The 18,349-nt window shown below is 39.6% G+C and overlaps 1 protein-coding gene across 1 annotated transcript; it reads right to left on the reverse strand.

The window, feature by feature from the left end:
- Window positions 1–408: 408 nt before the first annotated feature.
- LOC111228631 (anoctamin-1-like) lies at window positions 409–15,595 on the reverse strand. Its single transcript, XM_022754624.1, has 28 exons — window positions 15,467–15,595; window positions 15,000–15,305; window positions 13,679–13,681; window positions 12,943–13,038; window positions 12,554–12,726; window positions 12,119–12,173; window positions 11,966–12,017; window positions 11,779–11,834; window positions 11,441–11,488; window positions 10,765–10,829; window positions 10,054–10,188; window positions 9,792–9,952; window positions 8,517–8,599; window positions 8,101–8,112; window positions 7,372–7,446; window positions 7,206–7,262; window positions 6,623–6,697; window positions 5,910–6,111; window positions 5,348–5,459; window positions 5,190–5,247; window positions 4,992–5,092; window positions 4,723–4,886; window positions 4,474–4,626; window positions 4,138–4,190; window positions 3,051–3,229; window positions 2,689–2,794; window positions 1,675–2,233; window positions 409–1,545 (listed from the first exon to the last, which is right to left on the reverse strand). The coding sequence occupies exons 1-28, from the start codon at window positions 15,593–15,595 to the stop codon at window positions 866–868; spliced, it is 3,948 nt and encodes a 1,315-aa protein (XP_022610345.1). The 3' UTR covers window positions 409–865.
- Window positions 15,596–18,349: the final 2,754 nt, after the last annotated feature.

Below are 18,349 nucleotides of genomic sequence, written 5' to 3' on the forward strand. Positions count from 1 at the left end.
AACCAACACATCATTGAGCATCCATGTTAAAATATTTTTGTTCCAGCACAAACCAGAAGGGGGCAACAGAGACAACATAATAGGCCTATCAGTGTTGACACTCCTAGTTAGGATTTACCAGTGACATGTGTTGTTGTTGTTATGTTTCTAAGCTTGCCATCTCTGAGCAGCGGTACCTCTGGATATGTGATGTCACTCGTTAACCTTATCAACAACTTCAGCTTTCAATTTTCTCCTTTTCTGTCAAAGTCCTTGTGGCAAAGGAAACAAGACTGAAATGCAACATAACAGGTCCACCCCCATGACCTTGAGAGTTCAGAAGGAAAAACAGATATCAAAAATATGTCCTTCTTTTATTATAATTTTACATTTTTTTATATATCAAAACCTCTAAAAATAAACAGTAGATCTACAAGCATAAGTGTTGATACTAACTGCGTGTATACATTTCCATATTCCTCACCATATTCCAGCACTGCTGCATGTGTGGGACTGAAAATAACAGAGGAGCGGTAGCTATTGAGCTGTGGCTGTGGGCAAAAACAAACCAACAAAAAAACAACCCAAAAAAAAAAAGAATAGAAAGAGTTAACGTTCCAGTGGTATTTTTCTCGGGCATGGCAAGCAGAGTTACAAAACAGTCTTTCTCTGAGTTGTCCTGCACTTCCCTCGTCAGGATCAGCCCTAAACCACTGAGCGGTATAAACATCTCTGTGAAGATTAAGAGGATAAAAAGGAGGTTCATTGATCTGGATGGTCTCTCTTTAGGGGTGAGGCTCCAGGCACAGACAGGAGAGGCTAATCTGGATAGCCCTACCCCTCCCTCTGTCACTCTGTGTCCCTTTGCCTTGCCTTCCAGCTCTCCTCATACTGGTGTGTTGCGCTTCAGTTCACTGGGGGAAGGGGGGATGTGGTCTCCCAGCTTTGTAAAACTGGTGGAGTGGCTAGGCTTGGTGGAGTGCTCCTCAGGACCGGGGGCTCTTTGTCGTGGAGGCAAGGTGGAGCACCGGGCTTTGCCCCTGGAGCGTGGCTGTTGGGTCGGAGGGCCTTTCAGCGCGAATAGTTCACTGGGGGCTTTGGGCTGTGTGGACTCGGGGTTGACCGAAGGGGTTTGTGTGGGATGTGGAGATGAAGGTGACACCGGTGTGTGTGGGGGAGAGAATGGGCTGGGTGAAGATGTTAATGACGACCCCAGGGGAATCAGAGGAGTGAGTGTGGCCGCCTGCTGGAACCTCGTGAGGCTGGTGGAGTGGCTGGGCCGTGGCAGGCTGTAACAAGCCTCAGCCCCTTTGTGGCGGGAAGGCAGGGTGGAGCAACGGGCCTTTGCCCTTGAGACTGGCTCTCTGGGAGGAGGGGCAATTAGTGAGAAGAGCCTAGTGTCAGTATCTGATGTTGTAATTTCTGCCCTGGAGCCCCTCAGACTTTCAAATGAGCCTCTTTTAGATGATGGATGTGATGGAGGTTCCTTCTCCTTCTGGTATTCCTGTTTGGAGTCTGAGCGGGGAAGCTCTGTCTCCCTAGCTGTGCTCGATGAGGGTTCCTCATCTACGTGACAAGAAAAGAAGAAGAAGAATTATTCACAAGACACAAAAAGATACACTTAACTTGATCTTAAAATTGGAGCAAATCAAAGAGAACATAGCTGATGAGATATGATGAAGTTTATCCTCTCACCTAACAGGCCCAGCTCGTTCATGAAGGAGTCCAGATCAATATTTAAATTCTTCTCATCTGCCTTCCCTTCATTTTCTTCTTCCTTTCTTTGTCCTCCTTCCTCATTTTCTTTTCCTCCCTCTTCCTCATTATCCACCTTTCCGTCATCTTCATTTACTTCTCCATCTTTTTCCGCTTCTACCTCTCCACCCTCATCTTCTCCTTCACTTTCTCGCTGTATTTGTCCATTTTCTTCAACTTCTTCAAGTGCCTTCCCAACCTCTGGATCACTGTCACTGGTTGTTCTGGGTTCATCCAAATTGACCTCAAGCACTTCTTCCTCCTCCTCCATTTGTTGCTCCTCTTGCTCTTCTGGTGGTGCCTCCACCACAATGTCTATGCGGGCAGGGAAACGGGGGATGGAGCGTTTTGGGGAGTGAGATTTGGCACGTGCTTCTTGGTCTTGATTCAGCAGAAACTCCATCAGCATCATGTTTTCTTTCTTCAGCTGTTCCCGCAGAGACCGTGGTACGTCTGGGATCATCCAGGCAACTAACATGCTGAGGAACATGGCGAGGTTCTGTAGGGAAAAAGACAAGGATTTTTTTTTCTTGCTATGTAAAGAGTAGGCTTGGAGTTCATTGCTGCTATGGTTGCGCAATAATCTATAACTTCTTTTTTATTGTTGTAGAAAAAACATTTCTTGGTTTTATAGGTTCAATATCTGCGCTGCTATGAGCACTGCTATTGGATCGGGATCGGGTGGAGATAATGATGGAGAGAAAAAGATAGATCAGTGCTTCTTCTCTAATCTGTGATATTATATTTGTCAGCCATAAAGAGAGATAGTGGTAAAGAATGTATGAGGCAAAATAATCTTTGTTTACAGAGACATTGGGGCTTAAAACCACTGAAGAACACCACATAGCAAATGTAAAGGTGTTTAATAAAGACTTGGGACACCACCACCATTTTTAGACAGACATCAACAAAGCCACAATTGTAAATGTTTTCATATTTTCAACATTTTCTTACCTGGAAGAATATTACAAAGGCCAGCTTTGCCGCCAGGACAGACCAGTACTGTTTAGAGAAGGTGTAGGCATCTGTTGCCCATGGAGGGTCTCTGTAGTCTTTATACCTGAAAAACACAGACAAGATGAGTATTAGCAAGGATAACCTTAGGACAGCATGAACTTATGTGATTACAGATCAGAAAAAATCTGTTAATTCCTAGAAAGATTTTCCTCTGGAAATCCTTGCTATAAATGTCACATTTTACAGTTTGTGAAAACTCCAGACAAGTTCGGGATTTAGGTAAAGTAAGAGTTAAGCTGCTGGGCTCAAGGACTTACAGGGAGATCCAGATACGTCAAGGTTAAGGGAGTCACTCTGACCTGCACATAGAGACTCCGGTGACGAGGGTGGTGGTGGGCGCGGTGCCTGGTGCGAAGTTGCTGACATTGAAGTAGGACAGTGAGTGCTCTGTGTAGCCATTCATAGTGCCATTTACACTGTACATGTACTGGTAAACCATTCGTGGAACAAACTCTGATGTGAAGGAGATGACGAACGCCTGAGGAGATACACAAGGGATGGAAATGACAAAACTGTACTAACCCTAACCCTATTATCGCAGATATATCACATAACCATGTCCTTGTTACTCCTGGCACATCAACTCATTAACAACGTTACCCAGTTAAATAGGCTATACCCGCATTCAGACAAATAATCTAACATCAATAACATTATCTAGCTGTCAGTAACATTTTTGTGATTTCTCTCCATCTCTGTTGTGATACAGCCGAACTACTGAGAGATCAAACCAAAAGAAATCTAAAGATGGGTTTTTATTTGGTGTCACAACATTTACACTGAATTAATGGTGGCATTAACAGCTCAGCTATTTCAATTTGTTACATGTCCTCCAGAGAGTAAGAAATTCATGTCTGACCCCTGTAACAGTTATTTTCATAATTATCCATTGGGCCACACATTATTGTGTTAAGTTTTGCTTCCTGACAGAGAACATGCTGAGTGCTTTAACACGTATTGGGTTTGGGCCATGCATTTTTTTTTCTCTTGTTCTTTATCAGTTTTCGGGAGTTCAGTATGTTGACTGATTTGCAAACGATGAATTTCATCAGTTTTACATAACAGGAAACAGCTAACTGCCTTAGCCTGACAACAGTGTGCCCAGAATGACTGAGACATTGATTTATACGCTGTGGAATTTTTGCCAACTACCAGCACTATAGAGCAGCTTGCAAACATGGCTATAAGAGATGCTAATATATAAATATAATGAACATCATTTTTTTATTTACATGAAAAAAAGATAAAAATTTTATTCCAAAGAAACATCAACCTCACAGAAATGTCAGCATTAATGATGAGTAAATTGTTTGTGTTTAAATTGTTTGTAAAGTGTTTAGTGAAACCTTCTCTGCCAGTCACACACACTCACACACACACACTTACATTGGTAATGACAGAGAACTTGCTGATCCCACAGAGAATGTTGTACCAAATCCCTGGAGAGAGCATGTGCATGAAAAAAAGACAGAGAGGGAAAGGGAAGTGTGTCCATCCATGTGTGCATGTGTGTGGTGTGTGTGTGTGTGTGTGTGTGTGTGTGTGTGTGTATTTATGCAAAGGAACATGACAGACAGACGGACAGACACGGAGACAAAGAGACAGAAATGGAGGGGCAGAGTGGAGTAAAGGAAAAGAAAGTGATTAAAAGTTCAATCATTGCTTATCTCACATTCACACAGAGACCGACAGAGTGGACATGCTCTCGTGTGTGATCTATACCTATGTCTTTACACCTCACAGCATCGGGCCGCCGGATCTCAGTGACAAATTTTGCAGCATCGAGGCGAATCTCGATGACGTTATTGAGCAGAGCAAACGCTGGTGCCAGTGGGAAGGAGGCCACGAATAGAGACACAAAGCCGTACTGGATTACTGTAAATATGAACACATACATGCACAGATAGTTTAAAAAAAAATGACATTGTGTGATTGCAGTGGTAGGTGAGCAAGATGCTAAAAGAGACTCACTCATTTCCATGTATTCTGGGCTGACGCCTTCAAAGGGTTCAAGGGTGAAATCTTTATCAAATTGTTGTTTTGGTCTCTTCTCCTCTGTTTCATTCTCCTCATCTTCTCCTGCTCTTTTCTTTCCCTTTTCTTCCTGTATTGTTCTGTACATCTTTTTCAACTTACTGCAAAAACAACACATAAAGGACAGAGCATAGAGTCAGAGCAAAGACATCACGGTGTGAAAAGTTTGGTAAATGGAAAAAAAAAATGAACAAAAAAAGACGTACGGTATGAGAACCTCAAACACATTGTTTTGAATAAGCTGCTTTCCAAGCATGATCATGCTGAGCTGGATGCAAAGTTCGATGAGGCAGCCTGGAGGAGCACACTGTGGAATACAAAACACACATGTACTCAAGACGTAGTTGCACATACACACACACACATTCTCATAATAACGACTAATGTGTGTAACATGAACCTACTTCCTCCATGCGATAGTCTCCAAATACGTAAACATAATCGCCAGGCCGCCCAGCAAACCTGCAGGAAAGGAAGGCCAAGTCACATGACAAGGAATAAAGAGAAAGACCCGTGAGAGGTGAGTCAAGAAAGAAAAATGAAAAAAAAACAAACTACACACCTGCCCTTGAAGAAGGCCACATAGAAAATAGGTGCAAAGGCGTTCATAGATTTGAGAAAGAAAGACTTGAAGATCAGCCTCTCTTCAAACTCTTCCTTTGTCTTAGGGAGTTCTGATGGAAAGAAGAAAAACATCATCAGGTCATGTCGGACACTTGCTCTTGATGGTGTCTTTCACTGACAATGAGTGACTTTAAAAAAAAAGTTTATCTTTAAAAGGAAATGACACAGAATTATTATAAAAACAAAATCACTAGGTTTTAGATGAAAATGGGCAAAGTAAAGTAATACAACTTCCAGAATTGAAGGTATCTTATGTAAAATGTCACTTCAATATATTCTGCAAACTTATGCAAGGGGTATAAAGAAATGGTGGAATGATAACCTTTGTATCTTTTTGGTCCTGATTTTGTGTGTTGCTGTTGCCTATATTCAGCATTTTCTCCTTAAGGGTACAGACACCGACACATTTTACCCAGCTCAACATTTGTTGCAGCTAACATAATCAGTTGTAAGGACTTCCAATCTAATGCTTTACTTTGTAACATAATTAAATACAATACCCAGTTCAGTGAGCCACACAGCGATTGCTCCATACACCTCCTCCAACACTAGAACGACCAGCATGTTGAGGATGATGCCTGTGGTGGTGACGGTCATCCTAACGCTGGCCTTGGCCTCAGGATCAGGGTTTACAGACCACACACTTAACATGCAGATACGGTAAACTGCCACCCCAAACACTGCAGAGAAGGTCACGAAGATCTGAACACACACAGGACACATGCACACACATTATGAAAAGGTTAGAGACTCTTGTCTTTAGGATGATTTTTAATATTTGGTAAATATAAATATCTATTTTTTATCCTTTTCCACTTCTTATCTATTGATTTCTTTTTTCTTTTATTGTTATCATTGTTTTAACATTCTGTAATTTTTGATTGGACTTAAATATCTATAATAAAGTGACCTGACTGACACAATAGAAACTTTTGTGAGTAATAAATTAGGATCACTAGTCTAGACACTGTTGAGTGATGAGAAATTAATATGGAAAACAATGAGGAACTCATGTAGATAAATAAAATATTTATGTATATAAACTGGCAAGTATTATCTAGACAGAAAAAAACTATCAAACTGTATCTGTTAATTGCCTGACATCCTCATAAAAATGACAATAATATTGTTAGCGTTATAAGATCACAAGGAGGCAGACAGAGGTTAGAAAGGTTAGAAAGGTGAGAACGTGAGCAGAGTATAAATGCAGTACCAGCAGTAGTAAGGTGGACACATTGATGAGGTAACCTGACAGGTGATCCTCAATGTCCAAAGCCTCTGGCTCTTGCTGTCAAGAAAAACATGTATGTTATTTGGGTAAACATATTGATATATGCGATAATGCTGAGCACATGTTCTGCACACACACATTATGTTTTCTGTCTGGCAGGTGCATGCCATGCCATCTGAAAGGACAGAAATCCCCTCCCCTTCCTCCTCTCCCTCCCCCCCTTCTCTCTCCATCAGTAATCTGGGCTAATCTCAGGCAGGTAAGCAGCTTTGGACTCAACCACACACAGCAGATGAGGGGGGTTTCCTCTTTATGCACCAACATAAACTCATACACTTCCAGTTAGTCATTAATAATGTTTTTGTAGACGGACGGCAATATTTGCATGTATAGCAGCATTTTGTTTGCCTTCACTGAGTGTTATGTGATTGAAGAAGTGAGATCTGTGTTGACAATCACTATGTGGAAAGTTTAAATCCTCTCAGTATGACAGCTCTGCCCTCTTCACCCCTCCCAGCAACTCTGTCCACCTAATGTCCTATCACACAGAGCAGTGCAGTGATACCTGGGAGGCCAGCATCTGGTCTGTTTCTCCATCTGCACCATCTACAGCTTGAGTCGACTGCAAACAGAGCGAGAAAAATTTCAGTCAATTTAACTATGTGTGAAGTTTGTGCTACAAATCAGAAAACTGCATCTGACACACACACACACACACACAGATACAATACCTTCTTCTTAGACTCTGCTTTCATCTTAGCTTTTTTCTCCTGTAAAGCTTCTTCATATTCAGGCCTCATCTCCTCCTGCCACAAACCAGCACACAGTTGTTAAAGCCAATGGGAGTGCACCACAAAATATCACCATTGTATCACACTGTGTTCGATTTAGCCACTGCTACAGAAGTGACTGTCCCTGAACTTTAAGCTACAAATCCACACGATGTAGCTATATTCTGTGGTATTTTTGATGGCTGTTGCATGGCATGGGTTCAGATTTCAGTGACCTCATATCTGTAGCTTTCACAGCAGGCCCTGTTCTCAGTTCTACCCTCACAATATGATGCTGTTTGGCAATGATTTTAACTTGAACTTTAAAATCCAATCCAGTTTTTAACTGATTCATCACAGCTCAGATGCAACAAGGTTTTCTCATGGACAGTTCAGAATATGCTTCTCTAATACAAAGTGAAGAGAAACAAGCTGCTAATTAATAATATCCTGAATGCAAATTGACATTTGCTTGCAAACTGTTTTGTATTTTTACAACATAAGAGGATAATTTAATAAATTTAAATTTAATTTAAATATGCATTGTCCAATTTTCAACCAATTATAAATATTCCAATTAATACCAATCCACTAAAAAAACAAACAAAATAAAATGATACAGCATCTCAACCCAGATTCTGATTCCGCTCTTGACTTCCGTGTGGTTACATTTAATAGAAACTTGCTCACCTGGACTCGCTCCTTCAGGCAGCAGATACACAAATAAAATGAAAGGGAGAAACAGAAAGAGAGGGAGTACGAGTTGTGTTAGGCTGTGAGTGTTTATGTTGCGACCCTGCTGCGTCATCTTATCCATCAACTGCACTGCTCTTAGAACAGACCAATCCCATTACAGTCCTTTACAGGGTTAAGGAGTCGTGTTAATGCATGTATACAATGATAATCTGCGAGGCAAACCACAACTGTTGTCATGATTGAGGTTAACACTCTCACCCTGACTGATCTGGCACTTTAATAAACAGGACTTGTGATGAGAGAAAGTGAAATGAGACAGACGTAAAGATTGATATGATATGATATTGTATTGTATTGTATTTATTGTACACTATGTGTGCGCACAGTATTCTTGAATCTATTTTTTCTACCTCTTCATCCTCCAAGCTTGTCAGGTCCCAGGTATGTTTCAAACACATCTGTCGCCTTTTCCAGTGCTCGAGGAAACAGGCAGCTGCAAGAAGTTGCACAGAAGGAATGTTAAAAATCACCAGCTTTAAAAAGACCCAGACATTTTAAACAATGTTTGACTAATCCAGAAATTCCTATACTGTACAATAATGTTTTAGCAGGAGACAAAAAGGAACTAGTCCTTGCTCAGCAGCTGTCGTGGTGAATCTGGAGCTTATGAAATGTGGTGCAACAGAAATTTTATTTATGAAAGAATTGTTAGTCTGTATATCTCGTTCATTAGAGATTAAAAGATAACCTAGACATTTTAATACAGTAATGTTTACATAACAGAAAATTAAACAATGGGAATTGGACAAACGTAAGTAATATACCAGGTAGTACTAGTTAGTTAGTTAGCTAGTTAGTTACCACTTAGTATTTACATCAGAACAGGCCCAGAATAAGCCCACTAGAAACTCTATAAACATGAGCCACCTCAAAGATGGGTGGCAGTACATTTACATGCTGTCTTAAATACAGTGATTACAATCAGTAATTCTCATGGTTACACCAACGCTGTTTAGTCAGTGCAGTTTCACTCACTCCAATCATGCATCATGCATCAGCATACACTGAAGGACACTAGCCTGACCATGCAGTATTACCTTGTTGCTATAAATCTGTCATCCTACTCAGATAGATGAGCAGTAATTCCTCCATCATTACAGCAATAAAAGATCAATATACTGTAAATCCCCACTTAGACATTTACATTTACTCATTTGGCAGACACTTTAATCCAAAGTGACATACCAGTGAGGGACAACACTAAAGCTTCAGTGCAGTAGGAGACCTTGGTATAAGTACTAAGTACTAAACCTATTCAATAAAGTGAGGTGCAGGAAGATCAGGTAAAGAAGTGCATTGTAAGTGCTAGTTATGTTACGGTGTTAGAGGTGTCAGGAGAGGAGGTGCTCTTGGAAGAGAAACTGTTGGTATGTGCAGTAATAATGCCATACAGGACTTAATTTGTATTTAGCACTGTTTCCAGTACTAGAGCTACAATTTTGAGGACATACTGTATATGTAAATCTACTGTATTGAATTTATGCATGATTGTTATGAATGTCATGATTTTAGGTGACAAGATATAACTTGTCTGTCATGGTTAAATACAGAAAGGATGAATTAAAACAGATGTAATCAAACCAGCTGCATCATTATCAGGAAAGTGTATTAGAATGTATAGTTACCCCACAGAGACATGAATATAGCAAAGAGGACGGTGGCTCCATTGTCAAACAGGTATGAAGCTCGGGCCAATGAGCACACTGAACTCAGATGCCAGTAGTCACATACTCCATCACACAGTGGACACATGGTGATGTTCAGGTTATCATCACAAGTCTCCTGACTGAAATAAACATGTGCAAAAACAACTCAGAGATTAATATAATCACATGTAAGTACTTTTAATATTGCATACATAAATTGAATGAGTGTATGTCTTCCTACCTTGGCACATTGGTATCTACAGTGAATATGCCATACAGGAAGACAATGATGCCCAGTACAGAGGGAGGGATGAGTAGCTGAGTATAAACACCCAACCAGGCAAAATACAACCCGATCTGCTCTCCAAAGTATTTCCTGGTAAAATAAAGGCAGTGTATCATCTAGCTGCCAGGGTTTACAGGTTTACAGATTTACATTTTCACTAATCCTATCCTGACACTTCAGACCAGTATGGTCTCTCCAAAGTCGTGGATTCTTTTCCAAGAACTAAGCTTTGCAATTCATGGCTTTCAGAGAATAAACTAAAGGTCTAAGGAATGTCAAAATCAAAAGACCAGACTGTCAGGCTTTACTGAATACTTTTATGTTCCTCAGAGGACACATCCTTTCCATTTCAGACACTCTACAAGCTTTCAATTTGAACCTCTCTCAGGTCAAAATGTTAAATTTACACATCATGAATCATTTATTTAATATAAAGGACTTCCCTGAAATATTCTTGGTCCAGTCATGCACCTGAGAATATAATAACCCCATGGCCTTTTCTCTGGCATCATCATTAGGATAAACTTCACATGCTTAGCCCAACTGGTACCTCTTGAACAGCAAAATCATCAGTATGTTTGTTCAGTCAGTTTTGTATTAGCGGCTATACTGAACGATGCAGTTTCAAACTACAGCTTTTAGACTTGATTTTTGATTGCTCAATACCTGATCAGGTCCACGGGCTGGTATTTATGCATGACTCCATAGTTAGCCCATTCATCATGCAGGAGCTGAATGAAACCAGATGACAAGAGTAAATTATCTGTTTATAACAGTTTATCACAGTTGATTAAATATGCAGTTAACACTAATTTATACATGAATATTGTATAAGTGAAATACATATTCTCAAATGTATAATATTTTTATTTGTTGAATGCTATTAAATTAGTCTGAAAGTCAAAAGCTCAGCAAGACACTTTCACAAACATAGCTGCTGGGTTGGTTACAATGACATTTAATTAGACAAGGATGAAAAAAACATCATCACACATTTGATGACTTCAGCATACTCGACTTCTAGATAATAAATATTACAGTTTTAAACAGCTGAAACTACACTTTCATATCCCATTTTGTCTAGTTTGTGGTTGTAAAAAGATTAAACCCATCTGATGTATTTGTAACAGGTCTGACTGGTCTGATTTGAACCCTGAAAAAACACATACTAGAAGACGAAAATCACTGGTCACAGCCAAATCAGGGCATTTTAATCAGGCTTTAGGCAGTGTAGCCTTTTCCTCTGTCAAGAAGCATGAATCGTATCATCTTCAGTGACTCCAGTAAGAAGCATAGATTGCAAACATTTTCTCATCACATGTGTCAACGCCACTCAACTCACCTGTCTGTCATTTCGCTGATCTTTCCCTCCTCTCCTTGTGAACGACCCCTGAAAAAAAAAATGTACCACCTCTTTACATGAGATATATTGCCTTACAGTATGTCATATTTTCTGAATATGCATAATTGCAGATAAGAGTTTGGAATATTTTGTTCAATTAGACTTTTTCAGGTACATTTATCCCCATAAATGTCCCCCAACTGCAAATATATTGACTAACCTGTCCTATATGATACAGAATATATGTACAGAAGATGAAACCTTAATAAATGCATTTTTCAATGAGTTTTGAGCACAAACACAGTGTTCAATGATACTGCTATTTTTGTAATACTCACATCATGCAGAGGGAAGGCAGAGTCATAGACACCCCGAGCCAATAATGAGTTGATGCCTTGTGACACAAAGAGGGAGTGTAACACAATGTCATGGACACAGTCATCTTTGTGACCGCTGGCATATGGATGAAACTGGACTGACAGCATGCATTTGAACAGTATTAAAAAAAAAAAAGTTAGACCTTACCAGTGGTTTGGCAAGTGTGTCTGCAGGTAATGCGTGAAATAATCTCAGCCACCTAGAAGCAAACATAGCATAGGTATGTGAACTCAAATATGTATATGCAAAACATCAACAAAATCTCAAATTAAATTAGAAGATATGTGTTTCTGGACTCACTATTCGGCTGCGTGTTGCATTATCAAACACAGTTTCTGTTGACTTGATGTCATACCTGCAGGAAATGACAAGACAGAGTCACAAAAAAAATGTGTTAACAATAGACCTGTGGGATTCATGTGTACTGGGATCAATGTTCAACCCTGCACCTTTGGTAACTCTCACTTTCGTTTATTTTAATGCCAGAGTAGCACACAGATTACACAATTTCCATTTCAGTGGTGTAAACAATAAAAGTTCAATTTCCGTGAGAGCTGCACCATGTTATGATAAGGACGATAAAAGCATGCAGCCTGCAGGTGATTTAGATATTAGGGTGTTATCTAAATCACAAACCATAACTGGGCTAAAGCACATGCGTGTCCCCAGCCAAGGGCGACTCCTAAAGTGGGTTAGTTTTTTGATACATGTGAGTGTGACAGAGTAGGTACTCACAGGTGGAGCTTGTCTCTGATAAAAGGGTGTTTGAGGGTTTTGAAATGGATGTGTGTCTGTGAGTCTCTGTGGACGTCAAAGTCAGGGACGTCTGGCTGAAACGGCGTGTTGACTTTGGTCATTATGGAATCACACATCCCAGCAATGCCAGTCCGTTTCCGCAATTCACATTTCTGCTCAACGAAAACATGCATGAAAAACATTTTGATCAAATCCACAATTGTTATGTTTACTGTACCACACATATCTGTGACATACAACCGCTCAGTCAAAAAATAGTTGATTGTGATATGCACCCAAAATTAATCTTCTGCAAATAGCCACAAATATATTCTATATAACTATAATATCAATGATCAGTGTGTAAATGACTGTGTAAAACTGCTGACCTTTTTCACAGCAACTTTGATCTTCTGAAGCTCTGCCTCTCGACTCAGTATTGGCCATGGGATGTGCAGCCGAATAAACCCTATGCCGTTTGACCTCTGCACGGAAACACATTAATACACAGATAAACGAGAAATGTGACAAACATAAGACACATAACATAAGAAACACTATATACATCACTTCATCACATCAACCACTGCATACATACATCTCAAATTAGATCTGAATTAAGACTGAAAAAAAAATGTTTCAACATTATCACCGCAGGGCTATATGGACAGATTAACTGTGTGTCTGTCTTATTCACTCTCTTCCTCTTTGCATTTAATTGCTTGTGCTACTTGTCCCAATGCAGCCAGATGAGCCCTCTTTAAACCTGTAAGTATGCTACTTTGTGTTACAATGAGGATGTTTTGTAGGAAATCCCATTATTTCAAGCCCAGAACCTCCCAATCCTGCAAAGTACAGAAAATGAGAGCAGTAAATCATTAACTGTCGGGAAAGGCATCTGAAAGCCACCATAGTGTCTGCAATTATAAATTCTGATAATGTCAAAAGTGAAAAGCTATTACCAAGCCTGTGGACCACTGAATTAAAACCTGTCCATGCAATTACTGTAATGCCCTCAGTGAAGGGCAGATACAACTGCACAGGCTCAAACAGCACCTGCTACACTTCTAATGTTGTGTTTTAACAGACATTTACCAGCAATTTTTCAGCATTAAAATCTATTACAGTCTGTTCAAAGTCACCAGACTCTGCACTACTGTCAAGCTCCTGATAAGAAATTATTGTTAACGAAAAAGTATAAAGTATAATGAAAAATAAAATCACTGCAAGATCATTTATAAGAGGTGGTATTTAATCAAAAGATGCTATATTGTTTTAGCACAGTCAGTGAGATTATTTCCACAGTTAGGCTGCAAAATGAAATTGCAAAAATTATTTGCACCTTTATGAGGAAAACTAGTGAAGATTCACTCATGTTATAACCTACACCAACAACACAACTGAGGGTACTCCTTCCCTGATCCACAGTGTTACATTTTCAAATAAATCCTTCACTGTTCAGTTTTCAAAACGCCAGCCACAGAAAGACTGTTACAGAAATACACACTGATACAGTACACAGTGACCAAAGAGCACATCCTTCCTCACCAATCGTGCTTGATATACATTCATGTGCCAGCATACACACTTCCGAGTAGTGGATCACTCTCTAATAAGGCCCTATAATCTGGCCTTTGGCTTCACACTTACGGTCAGCAGTCTTAATCCTCAACCAAAACAGCAGCTGATTTAACACGCAAGTGTCTCTCACACACACACACACACACACACACGCACACACACACACACACACACACGCACACGCACACACACACACACACACACACACACACACACACACACATCCTTGTTTCACTATATTTGAGATAACGAATTCCCTAGCCCCTAACTTTAACCATCACAAGTGAATGTCTTACCCTAACCCCAACCTAAGTCTGTTCTAACCCTGACCCGAAAACCAAGTCTTGACCCTCAAAAAGGCATTTAAACTTGTGAGGTCAAGCATTTTGGCCCAGACAAAGCTGTTGGACCCATAAGTATAGTGGGCTCCAAGTTTACGGACCACCCACACCCACACACACACACACACACACACACACACACACACACACACACACACACACACACACACACACACACACACACACACACACACACACACACACACACACATACACATAGAGTACACAAAAAGAATTCTGCACAGTACATGACAAGAGACATGCAACATTGGTAATATTGTTTTTATTATTATTACCATATTGGCCTCTGATATTAATAAGTTCTCTCTTTAATTGGAGTGCAGGCATGTCCTCTAGCTGTAAGGGACAAGCTGAGTCTTATCCTCAACCTGTTTGGCAGCTGTCCAATGAGAGGATTTGAGGTCACATCACTTAAGGATGGCTCTGACCCATAAATGTTTATAGGAGTGTGTAGCAGATGAAAAATTAATCATAGTGAAAGCACTGTAACAGCAGATACACACCTCTTTATCACGTTCTAGCTGTAGTCCGGCTTCCAGTAGTCCTGCCTCAAACTCCTCCCTCATTAAAGCCTTCTCCTCCTCAGACAGCATTGGCACCTCCGCATCTCCTGCAGGTGCACCTGTCTCCCCAGACTCTGCTTCTGTGTCCCAGTGGCCTGGTATTTGTATTGGTATACTCCCATTGGATGCAATGGAAAGGCGTGCCTTGGATGCCCGCCTTTTCTTATATTTGTAGCAAAGGACATAGTCCACTTTTCTCTTGCCATCAGTGAAAAAAAGCCCAGGGCCTAGATCAATTCCAGAGTCCTGACAAACACACACAGGTAATTAATGAGCTAAGTGATGAGGGTCACAAGGAGGGAACTTAGGTAATACTGTAGTGCAAGATCATGACAAACGTGTGTCAGCTTAGGGAGGGGGAAACTGTGATACAGGATGTGAGTGTTTACAGTCAGAGGAGACCATACCAGGAGAGGGGGCTCATCAGTGTCTGGGGGGTTGATGGGGCCTCCATTGGCGGCGTCGAGCCCAAGCCCAGACAGTGATCTGGCCAACGAAACAAGCTTCACCGAGTGAACTGACGACGACTCACTCATTTCTGTGGTGACAGGTATACGTTCTTTTCCGTTTCATCCCTCTGCTGGTACATGAAAAGAAAAACAGGAGTTCAGTATCCAGAGTTCGGGATGACCTGGCAGTCAACTGTAAAAGGAAATTTAAAAAAACTCCTACCAGCATCATTATATTTTAGTACGCTGTTCTCGAGTCTGGCTTGTGCAATGTCATGTTGCAACAGTTATACGTCTATCAGTTGTTAAGAATGAATGTATTTTTCTTTCTCAATAATTTTTATTGGCCTGAAATGTAAAATGATCCAATAACAAACAGGAGAGGAAATCCTATAAAATAAACAGAATTCTGTGAAGTACAATTTCAATCCAACTTGGAAAACCTAAATGTTTTCTTATGACTCATTTACTATGTGATATTATCTCATAGTTACTAGAGCTTTCCTAACTTGCCTAACTTCCTGAGATTGCCCAATGAAGTTAATTTAGGAAAAAAATGTGCATGTTTTGCAATTATAATTCTTTTTTTTATTTAATTTTGCTAATCTAATATAATTTATGGCATGTTAATGTATGTTTATTGGAAATTTTCTCATAATTCTCCTCTCAATGAAGTCATAATAATGAGGGAAGAAATGCAATACCCCAGGTTGGGAGCCACTATTTTATCATATAAAATACAGTTACTATTTAAATTACCATATATATGTTTTTTTTAATTAACAGATTTTTCATTCAAATGTACACTGTAGATCAGTTTTAGGTTGATGTTACTGTCAAACATAATGTGTGAAAAACCACAGAGTAATGTCTGTTTTAGACTGACAGATCAAATCGAAGACAAAGTTAAGCTGCCTCGTCTCTTTTTTCACCCAATTGAAAATGTAGGCTCAGATTAAGCTCACACTGCAATCCAAACGGCACAGTTTACAATCTGTTGGGGTAATTTGGTCACTTGGTTCATTCTTCGAGATTAAGTGTTTTGAGTGGTTAAGTCTCACTACTAGAAGCACATGTGTATCCCAGACTTCCAGACATAAAATAATGGAACATTTTTGAAAATGACACAGCTAACCTTCCTAATATTTGCAATTCAGTCTATTCAACTGTTCCCTGAGCTCAGAAATAACTGAAATAGATAATGATACTGTTAACAGTATGCATGGATTTTTCTGTACACTAGTTTTTTGTTTATTTCAAGGAACATTTTGATATTTTTTGACTGAGCTTTGGTCACTGAAACGCTCTGGAAATCCTCTAACGCCACATTAAATCTGCTTCCTTACAAGGGCTCTGAAATTTAAAGACACTTCTTTCACTTTTTGTAGTCATCTCATGTTTGTTAGCTACTATTTCTTTCCATTTAACACTTTACAGCTGACTCCTTCATCTGTGACTGATTGTTAATGCTCTTAGAAATTCAGTTCTTTGACTTATATCAAATTTGAACAGATTTATCCTGCCATATTTTAGTGACAAAATTAATTCATTTGAAAAGGGACTTTACTTACAGTACAAACACCTTACTCAATTTGTAATTTCACAGTTGCAGTTTTTACATGGCAAAATGTGAACTAAGTGGTCTCTCTGTTCAAAGTGGATAAATACAAAGACATAGTTATGGACACGGTGTTGTGATTCTTACTAATCATACTGTTTGATGCCTGATTCACTTAAGTGATCAGGTGGTAAGAAGGCTACACATTCAAGCCACTTGATATTTGACACCTATAATGTAACTTTGACATACGTAACACTTATGTTATCAACTTTTAATTACAAGTATTATATGGATTCACTTGTCTTTATGTGTCATTGTGTGAGGGGGTTGCATGCAACAATGTACCCTGGACAGATTCCAGCTACATGTTGTGAGACACCGGGGGAAAGCCATGAGACATGCAAATACGCCGAAAGTCAGCCAAACAGCCTACAGCACATACAGAGGCAATCCCCTTACACATATGCACACACACAACCACGTTAATCCCAGTTTACCATGTGTTGGCAAACACAGAGCTGAGATGGAAATGGAGACAATGTCAGTTCAGTTTCAGTTCAGCAAGTGAGAAAGATGTTATGTAACATATTAATCCATTAGGACAGTGTGATATTTAGATCAGTGGTTCTCAGTGTTTCGGTATGTGACCAATTTAAAACAAAATTATGTCTACTTATGATCCATCATCACATGTTATTGACTTCTTGTGGTTGTTGTTTTTGTTCAGTTACACTTATACAATTACGCCATAAATGCTGCTGTAGTTTTGGAGAAACATAAAGAGGTCTGAGTTTCTTTATCTCTTCTGATGTTAGCCGCATGTTCCACGTGTGGTTAGTCACTTAGCTCAATAGTCATGATGCTTTTTCTGCAATGGCTGATATTCCTGCAGTTGTTTATACTGCTCATGATAATCAATATGTACACACATTTTGCATGGATTTTAAGCCTCTATCAGAACATCAGTGATAGACTATAGCACTCTTGGTCAATGGGTATGATTCTAAATTCATAGACTTTTTGGACTGATACTTCTTATCTTATTTATTGTCTATACTCTCTTGCAGCATATAACACTTGTCTTATTCAGTTCAACTTTTCTAGTGTCTTGTGTTATTTTTTTATTTTTTTTGTAGAAACGTTTTTCATAAGAAAGGGGAACATGATCATTTAAGTGCACAGAACTTCTGCCAATTACAGAAATACCACCTATTTTATTATATTAGGAGTTGGAGTTTAGATAAGTGAGGTCGTTTTCATTTACTTCTACCCAAATTTCT

This window comes from Seriola dumerili, unplaced genomic scaffold (genome assembly GCF_002260705.1).
Source record: "Seriola dumerili isolate Sdu_G_001 unplaced genomic scaffold, Sdu_1.0 BDQW01000219.1, whole genome shotgun sequence".
In the NCBI taxonomy this organism is placed as follows: domain Eukaryota; kingdom Metazoa; phylum Chordata; class Actinopteri; order Carangiformes; family Carangidae; genus Seriola; species Seriola dumerili.

Excerpts from the sequence above, each read along its gene's own strand:
- LOC111228631 (XM_022754624.1), bottom strand. The coding sequence starts at position 15,595 with ATGAGTGAGTCGTCGTCAGTTCACTCGGTGAAGCTTGTTTCGTTGGCC. Across the intron at positions 12,174-12,553 it reads ATCAGAGACAAGCTCCACCT|GTATGACATCAAGTCAACAG; the intron begins GTGAGTACCTAC and ends CATTTCCTGCAG. Across the intron at positions 4,627-4,722 it reads CCCAGAATACATGGAAATGA|TAATCCAGTACGGCTTTGTG; the intron begins GTGAGTCTCTTT and ends TCATATTTACAG.